Here is a 23322-nt window from a genome sequence, read left to right as displayed (position 1 = left end):
GCTCACAATGAGAAAAATCAGCATACCTCAAACACGGCAAATAACCACAACGAAACAGAGTTTCCATTCCTCTTTTACTCATGTGTCCCAACCGGCCATGCCACAAAGAAACACTTGGCTGCTCGGTTACGGCGACAACATGGTCACGTACACTGGATACATGTAAAGGATATAAGGTGTCCACTTTGCAACCCTTGGCTACAATCCGTGACCCTTTACAAATCTTCCATTTGCTATCACCAAAAGTGGTGTGATAGCCTACATCATCCAGCTGCCTTGCATTGATCAAACTCTTCTTGAGTTGTGACACATAACACACTTTATGCAAAACAAAAGTCATAACATCAGCAAAAGATAACTGCACGCTATCAATACAAGCAATATTACATGCATAATTATCCCCCAAATAGACAGTGCCCTGCACCTCACCTGTGTACAAAGAAAACCAATCCCTGTGAGGCGTCACATGAAAAGAGACACCTGAGTCAAGGATCCATGTATGCATGTCCTCACTAAACCCATTGCCAAGGTATGTGCATCAAAAGAAGAGGCATTGAGTACATCATTGCTGCTGTCACTCACAGCTACTTGCAACGTTTATTTCCTCAATCAAAACATTGCTCTTCTTTGCATTTCCCTTGTCCTTTGCATCTGTGTCAACACCCTTGTTCTTCTCTTTCTTCCACGCATAACATTCCCGTTTATAGTGGCCCTTTTTGCCACAATGATGACACTCCACATCCTTTTTACTACAGGACTTGCTACGCCTTTTGCCCTTATGGTCAAATTTCTCCCTCTGCTGGGACCTGCCCCTCAAGTGCAATGCATTAGAAGTAGTCACCGAAGCATTATTCTTCCTGTTCATCTCTTCCATAAGAAGAGAGCTCTCTACATCCGTATAAGACAAAGTACTCAAAGCTGTCTGGAAAGTATCCCAGCTTTCAGGCAATGTGCATAGCAGAAAAGTAGCTTTGAATTCATCCTCAATCTCAAATTTCAAGTTCGTCAACTGGCTGAAAATTGAGTTGAACTCATTGAGGTGTATTGACATTTGCGTACCCTCCTTCATGCGGAGATCCATAAGGTTCTTTAGCTAGTAAACTTTACTAGCTGCAGTCTGCTGCGCATAGAGATCCTCTAACCTCTTCCACATGCCCCATGCAATGTCCTTTTCTCTACATTGAAAAAGCAAACTGTCAGACACAAAAAGCATAATGGTGGAGCGAGCCAACTCATCCACCTCTTCCCATTCCTCATTTGTCATGTATGCAAGCTTCTCACCCTCTGTCTTGATAGGCTTCGCCTGTTTCTTTTGCGACATCACATTGTAGCATTGGCAATTGCTTCTTCCAAATGGCATAGTTATGCACACCTTCAAGCTTCTTGATGTGCAGCAAATTGCCACTTCCACTACCGGAAGCCATTGCAAGTGAGTGCAAACGCTAAAACCCTGATTTTACGGCTTAACCACGCCCAAATATGCACAAATAAGCTAAAAACAGCTTGCTGTACCATAAAAACAGCAACCGATTTTCACTCAAAAACACCCTCGATTTTCACTCAAAAACACCCTGAAGAACGGCTTACATTCACTGTCAAACCCTTACCAAAGGTTTCCACAAGGTGTAATACATCTCTTGCTTGCTGAAATTCACTGTTTCAGGGCAAAAATCAGACCTGTAAACACCTATTTTGCTGAATTTTCAGTCCGGTACTCGTGGAAATACCTATAAGAATGACCTGTGAGACTTGTCCTGCTGAAATTATGTCGAAATATCTCCGAAATCGGTCAATTTTAGTGAGAATTGACTGTTGTGTGCCAGTTTTTGAAGCCCTAATTTCTCAAAAACGGTCACGGTAGGTCTATTCTACACGGTGAGGAGACTCCTTCGCGACAAAGTTGAGGCAAATTAGCTGAATTCCCTACGCGCAACGAGCAAAAAGGAAATTCTCATCTGTGCTCGCGAAAAAGGGACTCTTCTGGGAAACCAAGCTCTAATACCAGTTATTGGAGTAGAAGCCGGTGCTCAAGGTGCTTGAGAAGGGGGCGATGGAAGCAGGAGGGAGAGAGAGGAGGAACGTGCGCAAGAAGATGAGCACAGAGAGAGAGAGAGAGAGAGAGATCGTAAATGCTGCCCACGATAAGTGTTTATGGGCTTATTCTTTATTTCATTAAAAGAATAAGTAACCTAGAGGGTGTTCACACCCGTCCGGCCGGCCATAAGGCACTTAGCCTTTATTTCTTACGTAGCCAATGTGAACACATATCCCCCCGTAGAAAAACATCTAGGGTCGTCGCCAACCCAATTGGCATCAACATATCCTAAAATAGAGATAGGGCTGGGGGGGTCGTAATAGTAAGTGAAGGCGTAGTGTTGGGTTGTGCGTAGGTAGCGAGGAGTGCGCTTTGTAGCTTACTTGTGCACTTTGCAGGGCTTTGACATAGAGCGAGATAGGATGTGGCCAGTGTAGAAAAGATCAAAGCGGGTGCAAGAGATAAGGTAGCATAATTGCCCGTAGAATTTTAAGAAATAAAAGGATGGGCAATACAATGCATCAATGCAAGTGTAATCATGAGATTCAGGAGCAAGCTTGTGCTTAACAGGTAAAGGGGTAAACTTAGGGGCAGACCTCTAAAGGAATGTGTCACGTGACACATCCAACCCTATGTGTCCGTGGACAAGCTACAGCATGACCAAGGTTCAGTTAAGTAAAGTCGGTCTACAATAGGAAGTGATCTAGCAACATTCCTATCAGAATCCTTCAGGGGAAATTTTCAGTGCATTTAGCCTATTTTTCCTATTTTTGACATTTTTCACTTATTATTTTTAAGTGACTTTTGTTGGAAAGTAGGTAGGGCAATTTTGCTAAGTTAATATATAAGCAAACCAGAGTTAGCACTTTCTGGCAGAAGAGGCAGCAGGAGCACTCGCTCAACAGGCAACTTCTCAACAGAACCTAAGAGGCCTAGCGTTTTCTGCATCAGCAGGACAGCCCTAGCGTTTTTCATCTACAAGACCAGCCTTGGCGATTTGTGCACAGCAGATCAACCTGGCGTCATCACGACACAGCAGACCAGCCTAGAGTTTTGCATTTGCAGGACATCCGGTGATAGCAGAACAGTTTTCAGCCCTAGCGTTTTTGCAGATCAGCCCCAGCGTTTTGCAGATTCACCACGACGCAACACCAAGAAGCATCAGCGTTTAGGGTTTTCAGCCCTTAGACACCGCAGATCAAGTCCCGAACCTCGCAGATCTCACCTTCTCGTAGCAGTTCCTCGCCGCGCGGTCAGTTTTCGCAAGGTTTTACAGTTTCAGCCCGGAAGACGCAGATTTCAGCATCTGCGTTTTTAGCGCGTCGTTGTTGCATTGTCGCCATCGACATCATCACCGACATAGATTCAGAATTCAGCAGATAAAGATTTGCAGATTTCAGCCCTTAGCGTTTTCAGTTTTCAACCCGTCTCGTCGTCATCCTCATCGTCGTCGACATCGTCGGCAAGTCCAAGCATTGTAGAGATTTGTGCAATCATAAGTAGACCGCTCTCGCCATAGAGAGTGGGGCCTTCGGAGGCAGGTTTGACAACTTCCTCGTGTCGTATTCTTCTCTCTCTATCTCTCAGTCTCATGTACCTTCACGCACAGTGTCCATTCACTTTGTTTGTGTCTATTGCACTCTCTCACTAAATAAACGGAAGGCTCTCCCTTCTGTACGTAAAAGGAACCCTTGAGCACAGTTCGGAGCACTCATCTTGAGCAAAGTTCAACATTCACTTCCGTTGCACCTTACATTGGTATCAAAGCTTTGGCAGTGTTCTGTATCACTCAAGGAAAGAACCACAAGAACCACTTTGTTTTTTTGCTTGTTGCGGTCGCACGTAACCCAAGACCACTTGGGCGAGTCGATTCCTAACCGTGTTTTTGAAGAGTGACAAGAAACCCAAGAAAGAAGGGCTTTTCCAACCTCCCCTTGTACCTCTTTTCACTCATTGAGAGCTGACCGTGCACTTAGCGGCCGGACAATCGACGTGAGGTGGGAAAAAGCAACCTTGGTGTGAGCGCAAGGCCGCCAAGGGGTGCGCCCATGGAAAAGAGCATAACTCGGGAGAAGAGAAGATCAGCCCGGCATTTTGCATTTGCAGGACATCCGACGACAGTAGAACAGTTTTCAGCCCTAGCATTTTTGGTTTGCAGATCAGCCCCGGCGTTTTGCAAATTCATCGCGACGGAACACGAAGAAGCATTTGCGTTTTCAGTTTTCAGTCCTTGGACACCGCAGATCAAGTCCCGGACCTCGCAGACCTCACCTTCCCGCAGCAGTTCCTCGCCGCACGGTAGTTTCCACAAGGTTTACAATTTCAGCCCGGAAAACGCAGATTTCAGCATCTGCGTTTTCAGCGCGTCGTCGTTGCATCGTCGCCATCGACATCATCACCGACATAGAGTCAGAATTCAGCAGATAAAGATTTGTAGATTTCAGCCCTTAGCATTTTCAGTTTTCAGCCCGTCTCGTCGTCGTCGTCGTCGTCGACAAGTCGAAGCATTGTAGAGATTTGCGCAATCATAAGTAGACCGCTCTCGCCATGGAAAGTGGGACCTTCGGAGAAGGGTTTTACAACGTCTCTGGTGCTGTATTCTCTTCTGTATCTCTCAGTCTCATGCACTTCCATTCACACTGTCCATTCACTTTGTTTGTGTCCATTGCTCTCTCTCACTAAAGGAACGGAAGGCTCTCCCTTCCGTAAGTAAAAGGAACCTTGAGCACAATTCGGAGCACTCATCTTGAGCAAAGTTCAAACATTCATTCCGTTGCACCTTACAGAATGGCTATCTAAGGCCTTTTTGTAGATGGCATCCCTCTTCGGAGTACACGCTTTTGCAAGCAATCGATTGCATCTCTCACGAATTCCCAATGACCGATAAAGGACCGATGACTTATTTTCTTGGCATTGAAGTCGTATGAGATCCAAAAGGTAACTTTATTCAATTATCCCAATCAAAATACATTGAAGAACTCCTCCTCTTCTATGGTATGTCTGCTTCAGCCCCTGAGTTTACCTCTTTGCCTGTTAAGCACAAGCTTGCTCCCGAATTTCATGATTACAGTTGCCGTGACTGTCCATCCTTTCATTTTCTAAAATTCTGCAAACAAATACGCTACCTTATCTCTTACACCCGCTTTGATCATTGCTACACTAGTCACAATCTACCTCGCTCTATGTCAAAGCCCTGCAAAGTGCACAAGCAAGTTGTCAAGCGCACTCTTCGCTATCTATGCACCACACAACACTAGTTCTCATATACTATTACGACCCCTCTAGCCCCGTCTCTATTTCAAGATATGTAGGTGTCAATTCGACTGGCGACGACCCTAGATGTTTTTCTACTCGGAGACATGTGTTCGCTTTGGTTGGTGGTCCTATCTCCTGGCAAACCAAACGGCAATCTTCTATGCAAGCTCTTCTACCGAAGCGGAATATGTTGTTGCTACTCTTGCCTCCCGCAAAGCTTTTTGGATCTTTGAATCAATTAGATCATTAAAGCTACCCTTCAATGTCTCTACTGAACCAATCACTCTCTTTTCTGACAACCAATCTACTATCAAACTTATACAATCACCCTCCTCCTCCAAGCTCAAACACATTAAGATGTCATCTTTTGAAAGAATTGGTTGCAAATAGTTTTATCAAGTTGACGTATATATCATTTGTAAAAAATTAGCCAGATTTTCTCACCAAGTATATGTTCGCCACCAAACAAATAGCGGTTTGAGTTTGATTTCTCTTTGAGGGGGGATCTCATCAATCTCAATGTGTTGCAACGAGAAGTCAACCTTTAAAGGAGGATGTAAAAGTTACCTAGTAACTTAATAAAGGTGGACTCTTTCCACCCACCTACCTCAATTCCCACACTCTCTCCACCCGCCTACCTCAATTCCCATACGTACTATTCAACCTATCTAACTTTCCACATGTGCTATCCCACCTACCTAAAATTCCACATGTGAGATATATTCAATGTCTTGAGTCTATACCTCAACTTGTATATAAAACACATATGCTGCCCTCTTTTGTTCACAGTTGATTTTACTCTCATTGATGCAATCTTATCTTGTACTCTCTTGTTAGTGGTATTAGCATATTAATTAGCATTAGTATTACTCACATTAAGCTAATCTTTAAGTACTATGTAAGCTAATCTCTAAGTTCTCACATGATACTTAAAGATTAGCTTAATGTAAGTAATACTAATGCAAATTAATATGTTAATACCAATAAGAAGAGAGTGCAAGATAAAATTGCAGCAATGAGACTAGATTGCACTTCATGAGTGAAAAATCAATTGTGTACAAAAGAGGACAGCATATGTGCTTTATATACAAGTTGAGGTATAGATTCAATACATTGAATATATCTCACATGTGGAAATTTAAATAGGTGGGATAGCGCATGTGGAAAGTTAGGTATGTAAAATAGTACATATGGAAATTGAGATAGGCGGGTGGAGAGAGTGAGAATTGAGGTAGGTGGGTGAAAAGATTCCACCCTTACCAAGTTACTATGTAACTTTTATATCCCCCCTTAAGGGTGGACTTCTCGTTGCAACACATTGAGATTGATGAGATCCCCCCTCAAAGAGAAGCTCATCCAGTAAGAATCAAACTCAAACCGCGAGATGAAGCTTTTTGTTTGGTGACAGGCACAGACTTGGTGAGAAAATCTACCCAATTTTCTACATATAGTACATACATCAGCTTGATAAAACCATTTGCAACCAATTCTTTCAAAAGATGAAAACTTAACTTAATGCGTTTGAGCTTGGAGGAGAAGGGTGATTCTGTGAGTGCAATAGTAGATTGGGTGTCACAAAAAAGAGTGATTAAATCGGAAGAGACATTGAAGGGTAGCTTCAACTCTTAATTAATTCAGATCCAAAGAGCCTCGCAGGAGGCAAGAGGAGTAACAACATATTCCACTTCAGTAGAAGAGCTTGCAATAGAAGATTGCCCTTTGATTTGCCAAAGAATAGAACCACCAGCCAAAGTGAACACATAGCTCCCACTAGAAAAACATCTAGGGTAATCGCCAACCCAATTGGCATCAACATATCCTGAAATAGAAATAGGGCTAGAGGGGTCGTAATCGTAAGTGAGGACGTAGTGTTGGGTGGTGTACAGATAGCGAAGAGTGCGCTTGACAGCTTGCTTGTGCACTTTGCAGGGCGCGCCAACCCAGCAGCACAGTCCCCCAACCAATGTCGCGTGCCCCCGCCCGCCTTATCCACCCCCCTGCCCCTTTTCTCGTTTCGGCAGCAATGTTGGTGTGCTGATTTTAGCTCATCAGCAAACGCTCCATCACCCCTGTCACTCGCCTTCTTCCACTGTAGCAGACAGAAATGGAGACTCGTGCTACACCACAGAGGGACTCTGACGAAGCCCCCTCGACCGACCAAGCAGAGCCCACCATTCGACTTACTCTGTCGCCAGTAGAGTAAGCGAGCCTTGCAACAGAGGTGGAGCGTCTCCACGCCACCTGTGTCATCTGCAAGATTATTGGCAATCGTCCCAGTTGAGGAGAGGTACGCGACCTTCGTCGACCTTCAAGCAGAGATGGGAAAGATCAGCTTCTTGGATGAGGATACTATCAAATAGAGTTTGAGACTCCCAAGATGGCTGCCATGGCCATCTTAATGAGCCCGTTGGCCCTTCGAGTGATCAAAGCTCATTTCCGACAGTGACGCCATGGGTTCGATCGAGCATCGGATATTCTTGTCGAGGAGATCAACTTGCTTATTTCGGTCTACTTCCCTGGCCTGCGAAGGGAGTACTTACCGCTTTTTTCCAGGATTGGTTCCGAGATCGGGACAATCTTGGAGACCCCGCGCACGGAAGCTTTAGTTGCAGCCAAGGCTGTTGGTGTGCCTTTAATTCGCATCCTAGTTCATGAGACACTCCCCCTGAAGGTGGTCCTACCTAGGGAGAATGGGGGATCGTGACGCCAGAGGGTGGAGTATTCGAGGCTCCCGAACCAGTGCTTCATTTGTAGACAGATGGGCCACTTAGCGAAGACATGTCCTTGCAAAAGATCTTGATCCACAGCGCATGTGCAGCCTCTCAAGCTGAGCATGCCCAGCAGATAAGTACCCAGGACACAAGTTGGTATCTCGACAGAGGCCAACAATCAACCAGTTGACGATTGACAACAGGTGCCCGGCCGCCGTCGATAGGGACGGGCTCGCCACATTGCACCCCCGATGGTTGTCCTCCTGCAACTAAGGAGCATTTGGTTCCGACAAGCAACCGTTTTGACTCCCTCCAACAGTAGGAGTCCCCCCTGAGGAGGCCCCCTCCACCGCAACACCTCTACTGCCTCCACCTTCAGACGACTCCACTCCGCCTTTCCCACCTCCATCCCCTCCTCCCGCTCCTCTTGCCCCAGTGGGACTCTCAGTCTCATCTTCCAACCCATCCCACACTCCTTAGACACAGGGACTGGACACACATCTGCAGCGAGACGTTCTCTTGGTAGTGCTTTTGCTTCAAGTCGCATGGCTCGAGAGGGACAGCCCCACCTAGACGTATCTCTTGGTCCAGACCTCTCCTTTTGCACTAGTCCCTCGTGATTTGACTAGCTTCAATATTCGCAGATGATGAGACTTCTTCGACTACAGCTTCACACGCTTCCTTGACGACCCTTCTTCCGACCTGGAGGAAGCTTGCTTTCAAGTTCATGTCCTCTTCTTAGCGGCCCGAGGCACTAAGGCTCTGGATACAGTGGTAGGTTTCTTCCTTTCTGTTGTGCGGCACGGACCATACAGAGGAAAATTGTTCTGCTGCTAGCGCGTGTTGTGGGGAATGCAGATCTAGTGTTCTCCAGCAAAAACCCAAGGGAAGAAGGGTGTCTCTACGATGAAAAGACTCCAACTGATGGCACCCCCCTCTTGGTGTAAAAACGTTGCCAGAAACACTGGCTGATCTAATCATGGGAGAAGAATGTCATGTGGCACATCCAACCCTATGTGTCCGTGGACAAGCTACAGCATGACCAAGGTTCAGTTCAGTCAAGTCAGTCTAGAATAAGAAGTGATATGGCACTTTTGTGAGTCTGTTCGCAGACCATGCATGACCAGACACTTAGATTAGATGCATATCCTCCAGTTGCATATAGCATGACCATAAGAATCCATCAAGGGAATTTTCCAGTGCATTAAAACCTATTTTCCCTATTTTTGACATTTTTCGCTTATTTATTAAGTGACTTGTTGGAAAGAGGTAAGGCAAATTTGCTAAGTTTGTATATAGAAAAACCTAGCGCTAGCACTTTCTAGCAGAAGAGTCAGCAAGAGCACCTTGCTCAACAAGCAACTTCTCAGTAAGAAAAACCCCCGCGACAACTCTAGTGTTTTCAACATTGCAGAAGGCCTAGCGTTTTTGCATCAGATCAACCAGTGCTTTTGCATTTGCAGATTCACGGCGATAATAGACAGCAGATCAGCCCTAGCGTTAGCAAATTCCCCCACAACAGCAGATCAGCCCTAGCGTTAGCAGAATTCAGCCCTAGCGTTTTTGAAGCAGCAGGCGACCTAGCGTTTTGCAGTTCCTTCACGACGGAATCCATGGCAGCACCAGCGTTTCCAGTTTTTAGCAGTCAGATCCCGCAATAGAACCCCCGAACCTTGCAGATCTCACCTTCTCGCAACAGATCCTTGCCGCACGATCAAATCCCACAAAGTTTACAGATTCAGCCAGGAAAACGCAGATTTCAGCATCTACATTTTCAGCACGTCGTCATCACATCGTCTTCATCGACATCGTCACCGACATAGAGTCAGAATTCAACAGATAAAGATTTGCAAATTTCAGCCATTAGCATTTTCAGATTTCAGTCCTCATCGTCGGCAAGTCCAAGCATTGTAGAGATTTGTGCAATCATAAGTAGACCGCTCTCGCCATAGAGAGTGGGGCCTTCGGAGGAGGGTTTGACAACTTCCTCGTGTCGTCTTCTCTCTCTATCTCTCAGTTTCATGTACCTTCACGCACAGTGTCCATTCACTTTGTTTGTGTCCATTGCACTCTCATTAAAAAAAACGGAAGGTTCTCCCTTCCGTAAGTAAAAGGGACCCTTGAGCACAGTTCGGAGCACTCATCTTGAGCAAAGTTCAACATTCACTTCCGCTGCACCTTACATTGGTATCAGAGCTTTGGTAGTGTTTTGTATCACTCAAGGAAAGAACCACAAGAACCACAGAATTTTTTTTGCTTGTTGCGGTCGCACATAACCCAAGACCACTTGGGCGAGTCGATTCCTAACCGTGTTTTTGAAGAGTGACGGGAAACCCAAGAAAGAAGGGCTTGTCCAACCTCCCCTTGTGCCTCTTTTCACTCATTGAGAGCGGACCGTGCACTTAGTGGCCGGCCAATCGACGTGAGGTGGAAAAAAGCAACCTTGGTGTGAGCGCAAGGCCGCCAAGGGGTGCCCGCGGAAAAGAGCAGAACTCAGGTGAAGAGAAGATCCTTCTCTAACACAGATTGCAAGCGAAAGAAGAACCTCAAGAACTCAAAACCCCCAAGAACCCAAGACCCACAAGAACCCAAGTTCCTCGAGAACTTAAGAACCACGATCACAATGCATGGTCATCACCCAAAGCGGAATGGATACTTCGCATGGAGGTGGTCAGCATGGGAGTGGCGAAGAAGAGCTTTCCCCACCAAGAGGTTTTCCCGACCCTCCCCCTTCCCCATCTACACCACGGATTGTATCAAATCTTATGGAGGCTTTGGTCAAGACAATGCTGGACATGATCGCACAACAAGAAGCAAATCGTTTGGCGGCTGAAGAAAGACAGGTAGAGCGTGCGGCACAGAGTGAACGACGCATGCAAGAGTTGGTACGACATGTTCTCGCCTCGAAGTCCGAGCCAGCCAAAGATGTTGATAGTTCATCAACTGGCGCAAGCCAAGATTCGGACTCCAACAACCCAGTCACAGAGAAGATCCAGTTCAGTAAGTATGATGGTAAGATGGATGCTACGGTTAATCATTGTTGGTTGCATCAATTAAATGCTTATTTTGCGACAACTAAGAAGACAGGAAATAACGAAGTTTTGACGGCAGTTATGTATTTTGCCGGTGATGCCATCAATTGGTACCACGCATGACAAGAGGCAAGTTAGCCGTGCGCCTAGAGGAAGCCAACGAATTCATACCCCTTTCCTTCAATTGGGCCGATTTCCAAGACAAGCTCAAGGCGCGGTTTATGCCACCTCAGTACCTCGCACGACTGAAGGACGATTGGCTCGGTCTCAAGCAAAATGGTATGCCAGTTATGTCTTTCTCTAATCGTGTTTTGCAGCTCGGCACTCAATTACGCAAATCGGATGCGGAGCGCAAGGAGGCACTCCTTTATCGATTAGACGAGTATATCAAATATGATGTCGAGGTACTCAATCCAATCGATCTCAACAAGGCGGTAGCGATTGCTCTCGCACAGGAGATGAAGCACAACAAGGGAAAGCTTAAGGAAAACAAGACTTCCACAAGTACCTCTCAGACTTCTCAGAACCCTCAGAATGGTAAGAACGGTAAGAATGGTAAGAATGGTAAGAACGGTAACTCTTCTAACCAATCTTCCAATAGTCTCTCAGAAAAGAACTCTTCCAATGACCCTAAGGGTAAAAGCTAACACAATTGTTAAACCTAAGCTCACTCCAGATAAAAAGGTAGCACAAGGAATTTTAGGAGGATACATCACGTCGGAAGAGCAAAGCACTTATTCTAAGGAAGGTCGTTGTTTTCATTGTCACATTAAGGGTCACACAAAAAACAACATGTCCTAAGCTTGACTCTAATGAATCTAAAGAATCCACAGAACCCACTTCCTCTGTCAATGCAATAAATAACACGAGTGTACCCCAAGTTTCTCATGACCCTCCGATTGATGAGTCTCTCATTAAATGTTATGGTCATATGACGGGGGAAACGTTTTGGCATATTGTTTGACCCAGGCAATATGCATGATGTGATTAGTCCCTCTCTTATTGAGAGAGCCCGCCTAGAGGTTAGTCAGAAATCTCCTCTTGAGGTCGCTAGCTTCGCTCCCGGTATGGACTCTCTCGTCACAACAGAGTGCCTTGATGTGTTGTTTACAGATCAACAAGCTGCTTTCTATAGAAAATTTTTAGTCTCTCCTCTCTCCGGATGTGATATGATTTTGGGCATTCGATGGTTTCGTGAGCATAACCCTCTCATTGATTGGGCGGAAAATACGTTCACTTTCAATGCCAAAAGTGACTCTCCCCTTGTCGTTCGTGGCGAGCAAGTTGTTCATTCTCCATCTCTCATTTCTAATGCTGACTAATCATTCGAACACATAGTATTTCTTGTGAGGGTTCTTTGGACCTCGACTCGAGAGCCAAGATTGGTTCTTCATGATTGATCGAATCTTCCTGTTGGGGTTCTGTGGATCTCGACTCGAGAGCCAAGATCGGTTCTTCATGATTGATCGAATCTGCAATGAGGTTAGCTTCACTAGAGAAAGTATCAACTAAACCATCATCCTTGTGAACAATCACATCATCTTCCTGCAAATCATCATGCTTGAGAGAAATCACATCTTGATCATCATGCAAATTATCATGCTTGTGAGAAATCACATCTTGATCATCATGCAAATCATCATGCTTGTCATTCAAATCATCATGCAAATCCTATGTGTCATGCTTGGGAGAAGGAGAGTTTCCTTTTCCCGAATCTCTTCAATCTTCGCCTACACATTCAGGATCGTTTCCTGTATTTTAATTAAAGTCTTTATGTGATCCCTTTTCCTAGGCATGACATATTGTACGTTGGACATGTTTCACTCATGAATGAGCACGGATGTATGCGGATTATTCATGAAAAGCTGAAAAGTCTGCATTTAAGGAAGTCACATTCCATGTCTCTTTCTTGGCATCCAGCATCGGCATTTCCATTGTGTTTTGCCACAGTTGATTGATTTCGATCAGAAAGACAAGATTCGATCTCATTGTTTACATGTGTTTGGTGAACGGTTTGGCACTCCGTCTATTTGTTCAGCCACATTGCATGCACATTCTTTGAGGAAGACGAGATTTTTTCTAGTCACTTTACATGGAATAAGTATGTTCATGTTTTTGTGTTGGAAGTGGTTTCAGGAATTTTCAACCTTGAAGATTCTTGAAGAAGATGGACCTACGTCCATAGACAAAGTTGAAGCATTGAAGGAGCTATAGATGATTTTGAGTTGCTTTCGGCACGGCCCAAAGAAGCAAGCGTTGCAGACCTTTCTGAAGTTCAAGTATCGCACGACCCACACATCAAAGTGGACAGACGAAGAGTCCTTTCCAGGATTCCGAATGCTATTGGCGATCTCCCTCGACGCCATACAGTTCGGTAACAGTACCTCACTTTGAAAAGGAGGGGATGTCACGTGACACATCCAACCCTATGTGTCCGTGGACAAGCTACAACATGACCAGGGTTCAGTTCAGTCAAGTCAATCTGGCACTTTTGTGAGTCTGTTCGTAGACCATGCATGCTTAATTTAGATGCATATCCTCCGGTTGCACATAGCATGACCATCAGATTCCATCAAGGGAATTTTCCAGTGCATTAAAACCTATTTTCCCTATTTTTGACATTTTTCACTTATTCATTGACTTTTGTTGGAAAGTAGGTAGGGCAATTTTGCTAAATTTGTATATATAGAAACCTAGCGCTAGCACTTTCTGGCAGAAGAGGCAGCAAGAGCACCTTGCTCAACAGGCAACTTCTCAGCAAGACCAACCCCCACGACAACTCTAGCGTTTTCAGCATTGCAGAAGGCATGACGTTTTTGCATCAGATCAACCAGTGTTTTTGCATTTACAGATTCACGGCGACAATAGACAGCAGATCAGCCCTAGCGTTAGCAAATTCCCCCACAACAACAGATCAGCCCTAGAGTTAGCAGAATTCAGCCCTAGCGTTTTTGGAGCAACAGGCGACCTAGCGTTTTGCAGATCCTTCGCGACAAAATCAACAATAGCACAAGCGTTTTCAGTTTTTAGCAGTCTGATCCCGCAGTAGAACCCCCGAACCTCGCAGATCTCACCTTCTCGCAGTAGATCCTCGCCGCACGGTCAAATCCCGCAAAGTTTGCAGATTCAGCCTAGAAAACACAGATTTCAGCATCTACTTTTTCAGGACGTCATCGTCGTCATCGACGTCGTCATCGACGTCGTCACCGACATAGAGTCAGAATTCAGCAGATAAAGATTTGCAGATTTCAGCCATTGGCATTTTCAGATTTCAGCCCGTCTTGTCGTCGTCCTCATCGTCGTCGACATCATCGGCAAGTCCAAGCATTGTAGAGATTTGTGCAATCATAAGTAGACCGCTCTCGCCATAGAGAGTGGGGCCTTCGGAGGAAGGTTTGACAACTTCCAGGTGTCGTATTCTTCTCTCTCTATCTCTCAATCTCATGTACCTTCACGCACAGTGTCCATTCACTTTGTTTGTGTCCTTTTCACTCTCTCACTAAATGAATGGAAGGCTCTCCGTAAGTAAAAGGAACCCTTGAGCACAGTTCGGAGCACTCATCTTGAGCAAAGTTCAAGATTCACTTCCGTTGCACCTAACAAAGAACCTCACGCATGTGAAGCGCCTTGGATCATGAAGAGCCTGAAGCTCTGATACTATGTGAGTGCGCGTGTGCAAAAGCGTGAGAGAGAGAGAGAGAGAGAGAGAGAGAGTAGACAACACAAAATGCTACGTGTGGAAGAGGGGGCGATCAGCTCCCCATGACTACCAAAACAAGAGACCCTCAATACATCAAATGATATATGTGAAATGGGTACCCTCCTGGCCCCATATATAGGAGTTCCCAAGCGTACAAGGAAGTGCCCTAGACCTGTGTGAAGCAACAGAGTGGTGTAAATCTAACAAACTGGTGGATTCACCTCAGCTATTGCAACTATATCTTGAAGCCTTTCAGATGGAACCTATAGTGACTTGATCTAGCCCTTTGGAGCAAGGTAAGAGCATGGTTCATGATGCTCAAAGGAGTAGTTAAGCAATTGTATCTACTCTTTCCATACACAATTTGGCTAGAGAAGTCTGTGCTAGAGAGTACACTAGAAGACTTCTATGCTTGGTATATGTGTGGTAGCCAAGTTGATGGGATTGTCTAATCGTCGAACGCTACATTTCCGGAAGCATATATCTTAGATTCCCATCATAGAAAAAATGTGATATCAGGAGATATCAGCATGTATTATTGGCATGCAAGCGAGGTCGCTTGCAGGATTTCAAGGGTGGGCTGTGTCACCAGGAGGTGTATTTTTCCTGTTGCCTTCTTTAAATATGTACTATATATTTTTATATATTTTTATTTATTTTATTTTTACTTGTTTTTCCCAAAACCCTTGAAAAGGTGCAAGTGGACATTGCATGGCCAGTGTGAAACGACTGCGGCCCGAACGGGTTTCTCACATCAGCAATCTAGGTCGGTCAGTCTAGGACTCGTCAGGCCAGTTAGCACTAAATTCTAATGAGTATGGAAGCATGTGTGCACCAAATGGAATTTGGGCCACTCGACAAGTCACTTCCAGCTTTATAAGTTGGTGGGAACTAGAAATTTTAAACTAAAGGGACCAACTAGACACGTGGCAGTAGGAGAGCAACCTGCAGGTCAACACACACTCTAGGCTCTCATCCCAAGAGGGAGGCGCCCAAAAATGAGGAGTTTCTGCAGCTTTAGGGTTTCGCACCTAAATTGCAAATTAGCACCATGAGAGCCTCGGGAAAGCCTTGGGATGTGTGTACAAGGCTTCAAGCACCTAGCAATGACAAAACAGGGAATTACAGCACGTTGAAATTCTGTGACAGCTCACCAAAAAGCTTCTAAGTGGTGAGGGAATCCGTCCTAGACATGTGCTTTTGACCTACAGGGGTTTTGGCGTCGTTATGCTGCCGAAATTAGGTCAAAAACATGCAATTTCAGCCCTCGTTAGGTTTGAACAGCTTTGTGATACTTTGATCTACGTGTCCGTTTCGTTTGTTCTTAACTCAATAAAGAAATACCGAGAGGGGTGCCAATCTTTGGGGCCTACAAGGTGTCGATCTTTGTGTGCACAATGACATTCTAGGTGGTTTGTGAGGGCTTTGCCAGATTTGCATGAAGAGGGGGCACCCAAATTGAGAGAAGAGGCTGATTTTTGTTCATAATGACTCCGGTATGTATGCGCGAGTAGTGGATGCAAGTGATCACAGCTTTAACAAAAAGCTTGCCTTTTCCCTTGTCTCATGTAGCACGATGATTTGCTCTCGTGCATCTCTCTCCCCTTTGCACGTATGGTAATGCCCCACTAGTTGGGCTTCTCAGATGACCATGTACACTTCTCAAGGCTTTATGCGTGTTTACCAAGGCAAGAGCCTTTTGTATAGGAATCGAATTAGCTAATTGCTAATCCCCCACAGGTACGCACAGTTCCACTGCAAGGATTGCAAAATCAGAAAGTTTTCTAGCATGAAAACTCGTCCGATTCAAAGGGGAATTGTCCCATTGCGTGCAGGAGCACCTAAGACACGCATAGACGTGTTTCCTCCACCCAAAACGATCCAAAACAGAAAATTATAGCCTGCTGTGTTTTTTTGTAGGTTTAGGGTTTCGCACCTAAACTGCAGGACATCGCAAGAGGAGCCTCGGGAAAGCCTTGGGATGCTTAAACAGGGCTTTAGGCACCTGACAGTGACAAAACAGAGAATTACAGCATGCTGAAGTTGACCTGCAGCTCACTGGAAAGCTTCCAAATTGCAAGGGAAAATGTCCTTGATGTGTGCTTTTTTGACCTACGGGGGTTTTTGCTCTGTTATGCTGGCGAAATTGGGTCAAAAACCTGCAATTACAGTCATGGACAGGTTTGGACAGCTTGGTGAGAGTTAGGTGAAAGCATTCCGATCGTGTATTTGCAATAAGAATAAAGAAAATTGAAATACCGTAAGGGGTGCCAGACTTTGGGGCCAAGTTTCTCTGCGTTGTAAAGTTCAAGTAAAGAATCGGGTGAAAGCTAAAGTCTACCACCCTATGGACCGGTTTCAATGACAATGCTCCTATGTCCTTAAGAAGGTTGTTGAGGCAATGCGCCATGCAAAATGAGAAGGTGAGTTGCCCATACATACGCTCGATAATAGCATAGTTACAGGGAATGGCCCTTTTCAGGTCGCTGTTCCCCATTCCCAATCTAGCTTCCTGTTTCGAAACCCCGTTTCGTGTTTCAAATGTGAGTGTCCAAAACACGGAATCGCATTTTATACCGGTTGCCATTCCCCGTTCCCCATTCCGATTTTCCATTCTGAGTAACTATGGATGATAGCCTCAGCCGCCCTAATTGATGCCTCTCCATCCGCAACCATGTCCACCACATTCTCCGGCCCAATGATCTCAATGGTCATCAATTATTTCGACAGCAAGCACGTTGGCGGCCTTTCCATTGTCGAATGCATCATGAGAGTCGTTGAAGTACATCTCCCCTCCATGGCCGGACCTCTTGCAAATGTCACTCCACCCTAACAATAAGGGAGACTTCGTTGGTAGCCCAATTTTCTTTCGTTGTTTGCGCGGCTTGCTCTACACTCCGCTTCTCCACATCAAGCAAAGTCGTGCGGAGTGTTTCCGATGATGCGGGCATATAAGAGGACCCATACTCCCCAATTTTTGTAGCTATAGCCTTGAAACATGGAGACTTATTTCAATTTACAAATAGAGACTCCAATTAGTATGCAATCAAAGAGGCCTTGCAATGTTGCATAGAACTATATATTTTGCTCACTGAGCCACATGATAGAAATGTAATTGTGGTAGAAGAAGCAAGCCACCGACCGACCTATCCACTTCTTCCTTCAATCTTGGATTTCAATTTTCTTTGAGGGTGGATTGTGCGATGGGAATGATTGGCAACGGAAACACCCAATGTGGAAGGAGCATGATGATGTGCTTGAGAGCTCAAAGGTTCCTCAAAATTGAAGCCACCCTTCACCTCCATCGGCGCCGGTTGTTCTCTCGGTCTCATCAACCGCAACACGTACATTGGCCTCTCTTCGCCACCTCGACGGCCTCAAACACCTTGAGCTTCTCAAGAAGCTCCGATCTTTTTTCAGGGGTGATGCGCATGCAAAACTTCACCTCCTGGCCGTCTTCATGCAAAAAGTGAGCGCGCACTTTGTTGGCGCCGGCGGTCCTCTTGTAGTTGCAAAGCTTGCAAGTCCAAGCACTACCACCTTGGCCTTGACCATTGGATTCACCTCCTCATCCCACTGTGTCCATGTTTGCACGGCAGCGCATCTTCGAGAGGTGCCACATTGAGAGGACGCCATTGATGCGGAATCCAGATAAAGAGTAGATAGATAGAGACTAGAGTAGATAGAAAGATCAAGGCTCAAGCCTTGAGAGCTCAAACTTTGAAGCCTTGATGCTCAAGAGAGTAAATACTAGATACTAGATAGAGAGTAGAAGATCAAGCCTTCGGAGCTTGATGCTTGAGAGAGTAGAGGAAGCTTGAAAGCTTGCAAGAGTAAAGGGAGGCAACAACTGAGGCTTGAGGCCTGAGCTAAAGCATAGGACTCGAGAGTAGAGAGCTTGACCTTGAGGCTTGAGTACTCAGTATTGCATAATGCATTGAGGAGGCCTTCTTTTAAAAGGGGCTACAAAACACCTCCTAAAAGAGCCCCTTGGCCTTGGCCCTAAAACTCCCCAAAAAGTGACCGTTTAAAGCCATTGAAGTTCAGTTTTTTTTCAAAAAAAATATGTCCATTTGGTCATCCCTTGCCGTTACTAACCAGCTGCCGTTCCAGTACAGCTTTCCGAACAGCCAGCCCTGTCATCCGCCGGAAACAGCCCCATCCCCCTCTGTCCCTGGCCATCTCCGTCCCTCGTTTCTCCCTCTCTCACTCACAGAACCTTCACTCACAGTTTCATTCTCTCTTCTCTCTTTATTCGATGCACATCTCTCACTAAGTAAAAAAAACCTTGTATACGTGTGGAGCACTCATCCTAAGCTATCACCATCAACACTTCGGCTACGCCTAACAGAGAGTGATTCTTACGGTCCTCTTGAAAAACATCCCACTTCTGGGTGAATGAAGACATCTCATCCAACATTGATACTTCCTCACAAGCTACATCATATTCAAATCGTTTCTCATCTAGATACTGCATCTTCGAAACACGCACAGCATAGATACAAGAAATACTTTGTTAGTATCAATTTCATGTCATAGAAAAGAAATATCATTATATTATTGTAGCCATGAACAAATGCAATGGTATCCATCTTACTTGTTAGATTATGGTAAAGCTGTGCAAAGGGTCTTGTAGAAGCCTTGGAGAATGCTTGTACTTTTGAACTCGCTAACTTGTCATAATTGAGGGTAGAAGCACCCACGACCCATCCCAACACACATCCCTAACCTCTCACAAATCTTACGTGATTGTATTGCTAATGCACAAGTCCAAAAACCTTGCTCATCAAACTGCGAATTCTATTTAGAGTCCAGAAAGTTGACAACAGGGAACCGACACACCTGGTAACCTGCACTAGACACTACACCTGGGCGAAATATTTTTCATGGGGCAGATAATCTCCAAGATTGTTCAGAAATCCATGAGGTTTGCTATTCAAGTTTTATTGACAAAAATAATGCTATAGAAAAGACAATCACCCTTGCTACGACTACACTCCAAACCCTGATCAACAACAAACCTATTCAAAAAAAGAGAATATACATTTTTAATGAGGCTCGTTTTACCTGAATGATACCCTTCACCCTCCAGGAACCCCCCTTGAATGATACAATTTGTTCATCATCAGGGTGCTTAGCTTTCAGCTCTTCTCGAACTTCCTCATAATTTGCATTATCATCAGCTGTTAATTGTGTGGCCATGATGTCACCAGTTACAGTTGAAACACTCCCCAAAACAGCTCGTGAATCTCCAAGGTTGGCGATGTACAGCAGATGCCCCTGAATGACTCCAACTAGGCAGCAAGCTCCAACCGTCATTAGGTCTTGACTAGACCGCCTTACGTAGGCTAAAAACCCCTCTTCAGTGGCCTGAAAAGCTCTTTGCATGGCATCTTCAGACATGCCTCCATTGTCACTTGTTGCAAATCCTTCAAACGTAATAGAGCAAGCCAAATACTTAGTAGCAAATGATGAACCAAATATACAAGTGGAAATCTCAAATTCTAAAGGTCTATTTACAGGTGTAGGGAAAAAAAAGGTTAACCTCTTCAAAGTCAATGACCACAGAATAAGCAATATTGGCTTTCCATTCATTTCGATGCATGAAAGACCACTGACCAACACCCACAACCCCCCCCCCGCTCTCTCTCTCTCTCTCTGAGAGAGGCAACACAAAGATAATGATGAAGCCCTGAGCATGACACATTGCTTGTCAAAAGGAAATTTCCAATTAGCCGCTCTATACTCTCGAATGAAGCCCTCCACTGTGCAAGACACATTAATTACTGAAGAAGGCATTGGGCAGAATTTTACTGATGTGATGGAATATGCCAACTTTTGTTATTAATTACAGACTCTTTTGCCACAATAGAAACAAGATGACTTACACAACAAAGCATAAGAGTATCAAACTTTTATTACTTAATTACAGTAACTTAACTCCAGGCATTACAGACTCTTTTGCCACACTAAAAACAAGATCGATCAAGTCTTACAGACGATTGTCAAAAACATATAGCAGTTTTTCTGAAATCATTCCTGACACATAAATTACTGAAGAAAGCCCTCCACTGGGCATTGGGCAGAATTTTATTGATGTGATGGAATATGCCATATGTATACAACAAAGCATAAGAATATCTAGCTTTTGTTATTTAATTACAGACTCTTTTGCCACGATAGAAACAAGATGACTTAAACAACAAAGCATAAGAGTATCAAGCTTTTATCACTTGATTACAGTAACTTGACTGCAGGCATTACAGACTCTTTTGCCACAATAAAACGAAGATGACTTATGCAACTTCGATCAAGTCATTCCTGATTTTGAATGCCTAACTGCCACAAGAACTGCGTGCTGAGTCCTTCATTTATGAAATGAATGCCATAAGAGGGTGTTAAAACTATAAATGCATGTTTGAGAAACAGAAACAAGTGCCGAGTAGTCATATCTCACATCCACAACTTTCGAGAATGAAGGAGACATTATCCCTAAAACTTTAGCAGAATGAAGGAGTCACAAATTACAAATACACACTAGTTTCTTTGTTCAACATTCAAAGTCGACTTATAGCGGAAACACTTTACAATTGTCTTATGTACATTGTGGCACTCGGCACATATTAACTCGCTGAAAATTAGTGGTACTAACCTCAAAGATTGTAAAACGCTGTGCCAAGATGCAATGATGCAAGTAAACAGGAAAGGGAGAGAGATTGTTACCTTGAAGATGGTTATAAAGGTGATTACAAGCATACTGAGCTGCCTCAGGTCCTCCATGACCATCATAGATACCAATAAACGTTCCGGCAGCACCTATTTCCACTTGGCTCTCATCTTCCATGACGTTGTTACCTTGGACAACAGCCATGGAAATGGCACCACAAGCATGCTGCACCAGGTCCTTGTACCGCATGAGTGCATGATCACCCGTATCCTTGTTCATTCGTGCATAGCGTGTTTGAACGGGCCGCCAGCATGCCGAAAACAGCTTTCCTAGCCAAGATAGCATCCCTCATTTTCCGCAAGGCAAAGGTGCAGCAGAGCTCTGGCTTCAAGAGCCAGCAGCTGATAAGCTCATTCTTCCTGTGATTGCAGCAGCCAGAACTGACAAGAAGGAGCGTACAAGTTGAAAAGGAAGGAGCGAACAAAAGTTTCGGGTTTAGAAGTGAGCAATCTTATACAATGCGATCAAACGGAGGGAAACGTGCTGAGAGAACGCGGGGAGGAACGTGCAGAGAAGTGAGCGAAGGACAGGACATAACATGGAAAAGCGAGCTGCCATGGACGAAGGTTGCGAATGCAGAAGATCAAGAGCTACGGAAATGGAAAGCAAGCAGAAAATGAAAAGCGAGCGAGGAGTGCAGTTGGAAAGGCAAACTCTCCGCGGGAGCACCCGCCTTCAAATTGTTCGCACCTTAGGGGAATCAGGGATGCCTTTAAAATATTTACAAGTAACCTCATAAATTTCCCACTGCCACATGCTTCGTACCTTCAACATTTGTATCTGTTACATAGGCCTACGTATTGCACATCTAACCTCTACGCATTGTATTCGTAACCATACTTCATGCAACTTGCTTGGTTTTACCCATTAATAATCACCAGTACGGTCATCCGAAGACGACCTCTCTCTCTCCTTTTTATCATGTGCAAAGGGGCTTTTTTTAGTTTTGGACTTTAACCTTCAGGTTGCAGATTGTGACACGTGTAAAAGGCTCCCCTTTCTGCTATATTATGTTAGTAGATTACGACACATGTAAAGGGCTCCCCCTTCCGCCATATCATGTTAGTAGATGCAACTTGCTTGGTTTTACACCATAAGACCAACACCATCACTAGCTTTAATAGCTAAAGAGGATTCCTTCATCATTCGCTTATCACATGGATGAAAAGAGGGAGAGGAAGATTGACCATACTGAAAACGAAAGAGAGAGAGGTGCGAAAGAGATGGAAAATTGTATTTTGCTCGACTCTCACTCCTTATAATCCGCGTGCATCAGCAACAATAGTTGACGCAAATGCCAAATTGTGATTGAGATAGTAGAATAGATTGAATAGTAAAAAGGTGTTAATCCACTCTCAAAGGAAAAAAGATCTTGCATCTCGCATAGATTACAATAAAGACCCTACGATACACACATGCAAGTGTGCTTCTTGTAATAACATAAGCGAGTCAAACTTACTCCCTCACGTTATAAGGACTAAGAGCATGGTCACGCGAAGCTTAGTTTTCAATAACTCGCGACAGAATCTGACCACAGCAAGTACGGCAGCTCAAAGGGTAATGGGGAGCAGCCAGTAGTGAGAGGGAGTGTGAGGCGTAGATAGGAGAGAGAAAAGGAGAAATCACCGGCGAGCAACGGGCTTAGTTTGAAAACTAAACCAAAAAAGGCATAGTTACAAAATTTCACACCACTATGCCGGTGCAAAGCTACACGTTGTCAGACTTGGTCGAATGTTGTCTGTGGAAACTAAGCCTCGCGTGACCATAGCCTAAGCAAAGTCTTCAATCTATAAAGATTATAAAACTCCTCTTATCAAATTGTATGTCGTCCAAAAGACCTTGTGTGACTATTCTTTGTCCAC

At 44.7% G+C, this 23322-nt stretch overlaps 1 protein-coding gene across 1 annotated transcript in view; it reads right to left on the bottom strand.

The window, feature by feature from the left end:
* The window catches only part of LOC147445387 (putative protein phosphatase 2C 43), an 80059-nt gene extending 57858 nt beyond the window's left edge, over nt 1-22201 (bottom strand). The window contains exons 1-2 of the mRNA XM_086524897.1: nt 21457-22201; nt 19801-20162 (exon numbers count right to left, since the gene is read on the bottom strand). Coding sequence (XP_086381023.1) covers nt 19801-20162; nt 21457-21745 — 651 coding nt within the window. The 5' untranslated portion in view covers nt 21746-22201. The remainder of the gene's footprint in view (nt 1-19800; nt 20163-21456) is intronic.
* Nucleotides 22202-23322: the final 1121 nt, after the last annotated feature.

This window comes from Adiantum capillus-veneris, chromosome 12 (genome assembly GCF_014529385.1).
Source record: "Adiantum capillus-veneris isolate H3 chromosome 12, ASM1452938v2, whole genome shotgun sequence".
Taxonomy (NCBI): Eukaryota; Viridiplantae; Streptophyta; class Polypodiopsida; order Polypodiales; family Pteridaceae; genus Adiantum; species Adiantum capillus-veneris.
This window is presented reverse-complemented; position numbering and strand designations above follow the sequence as displayed.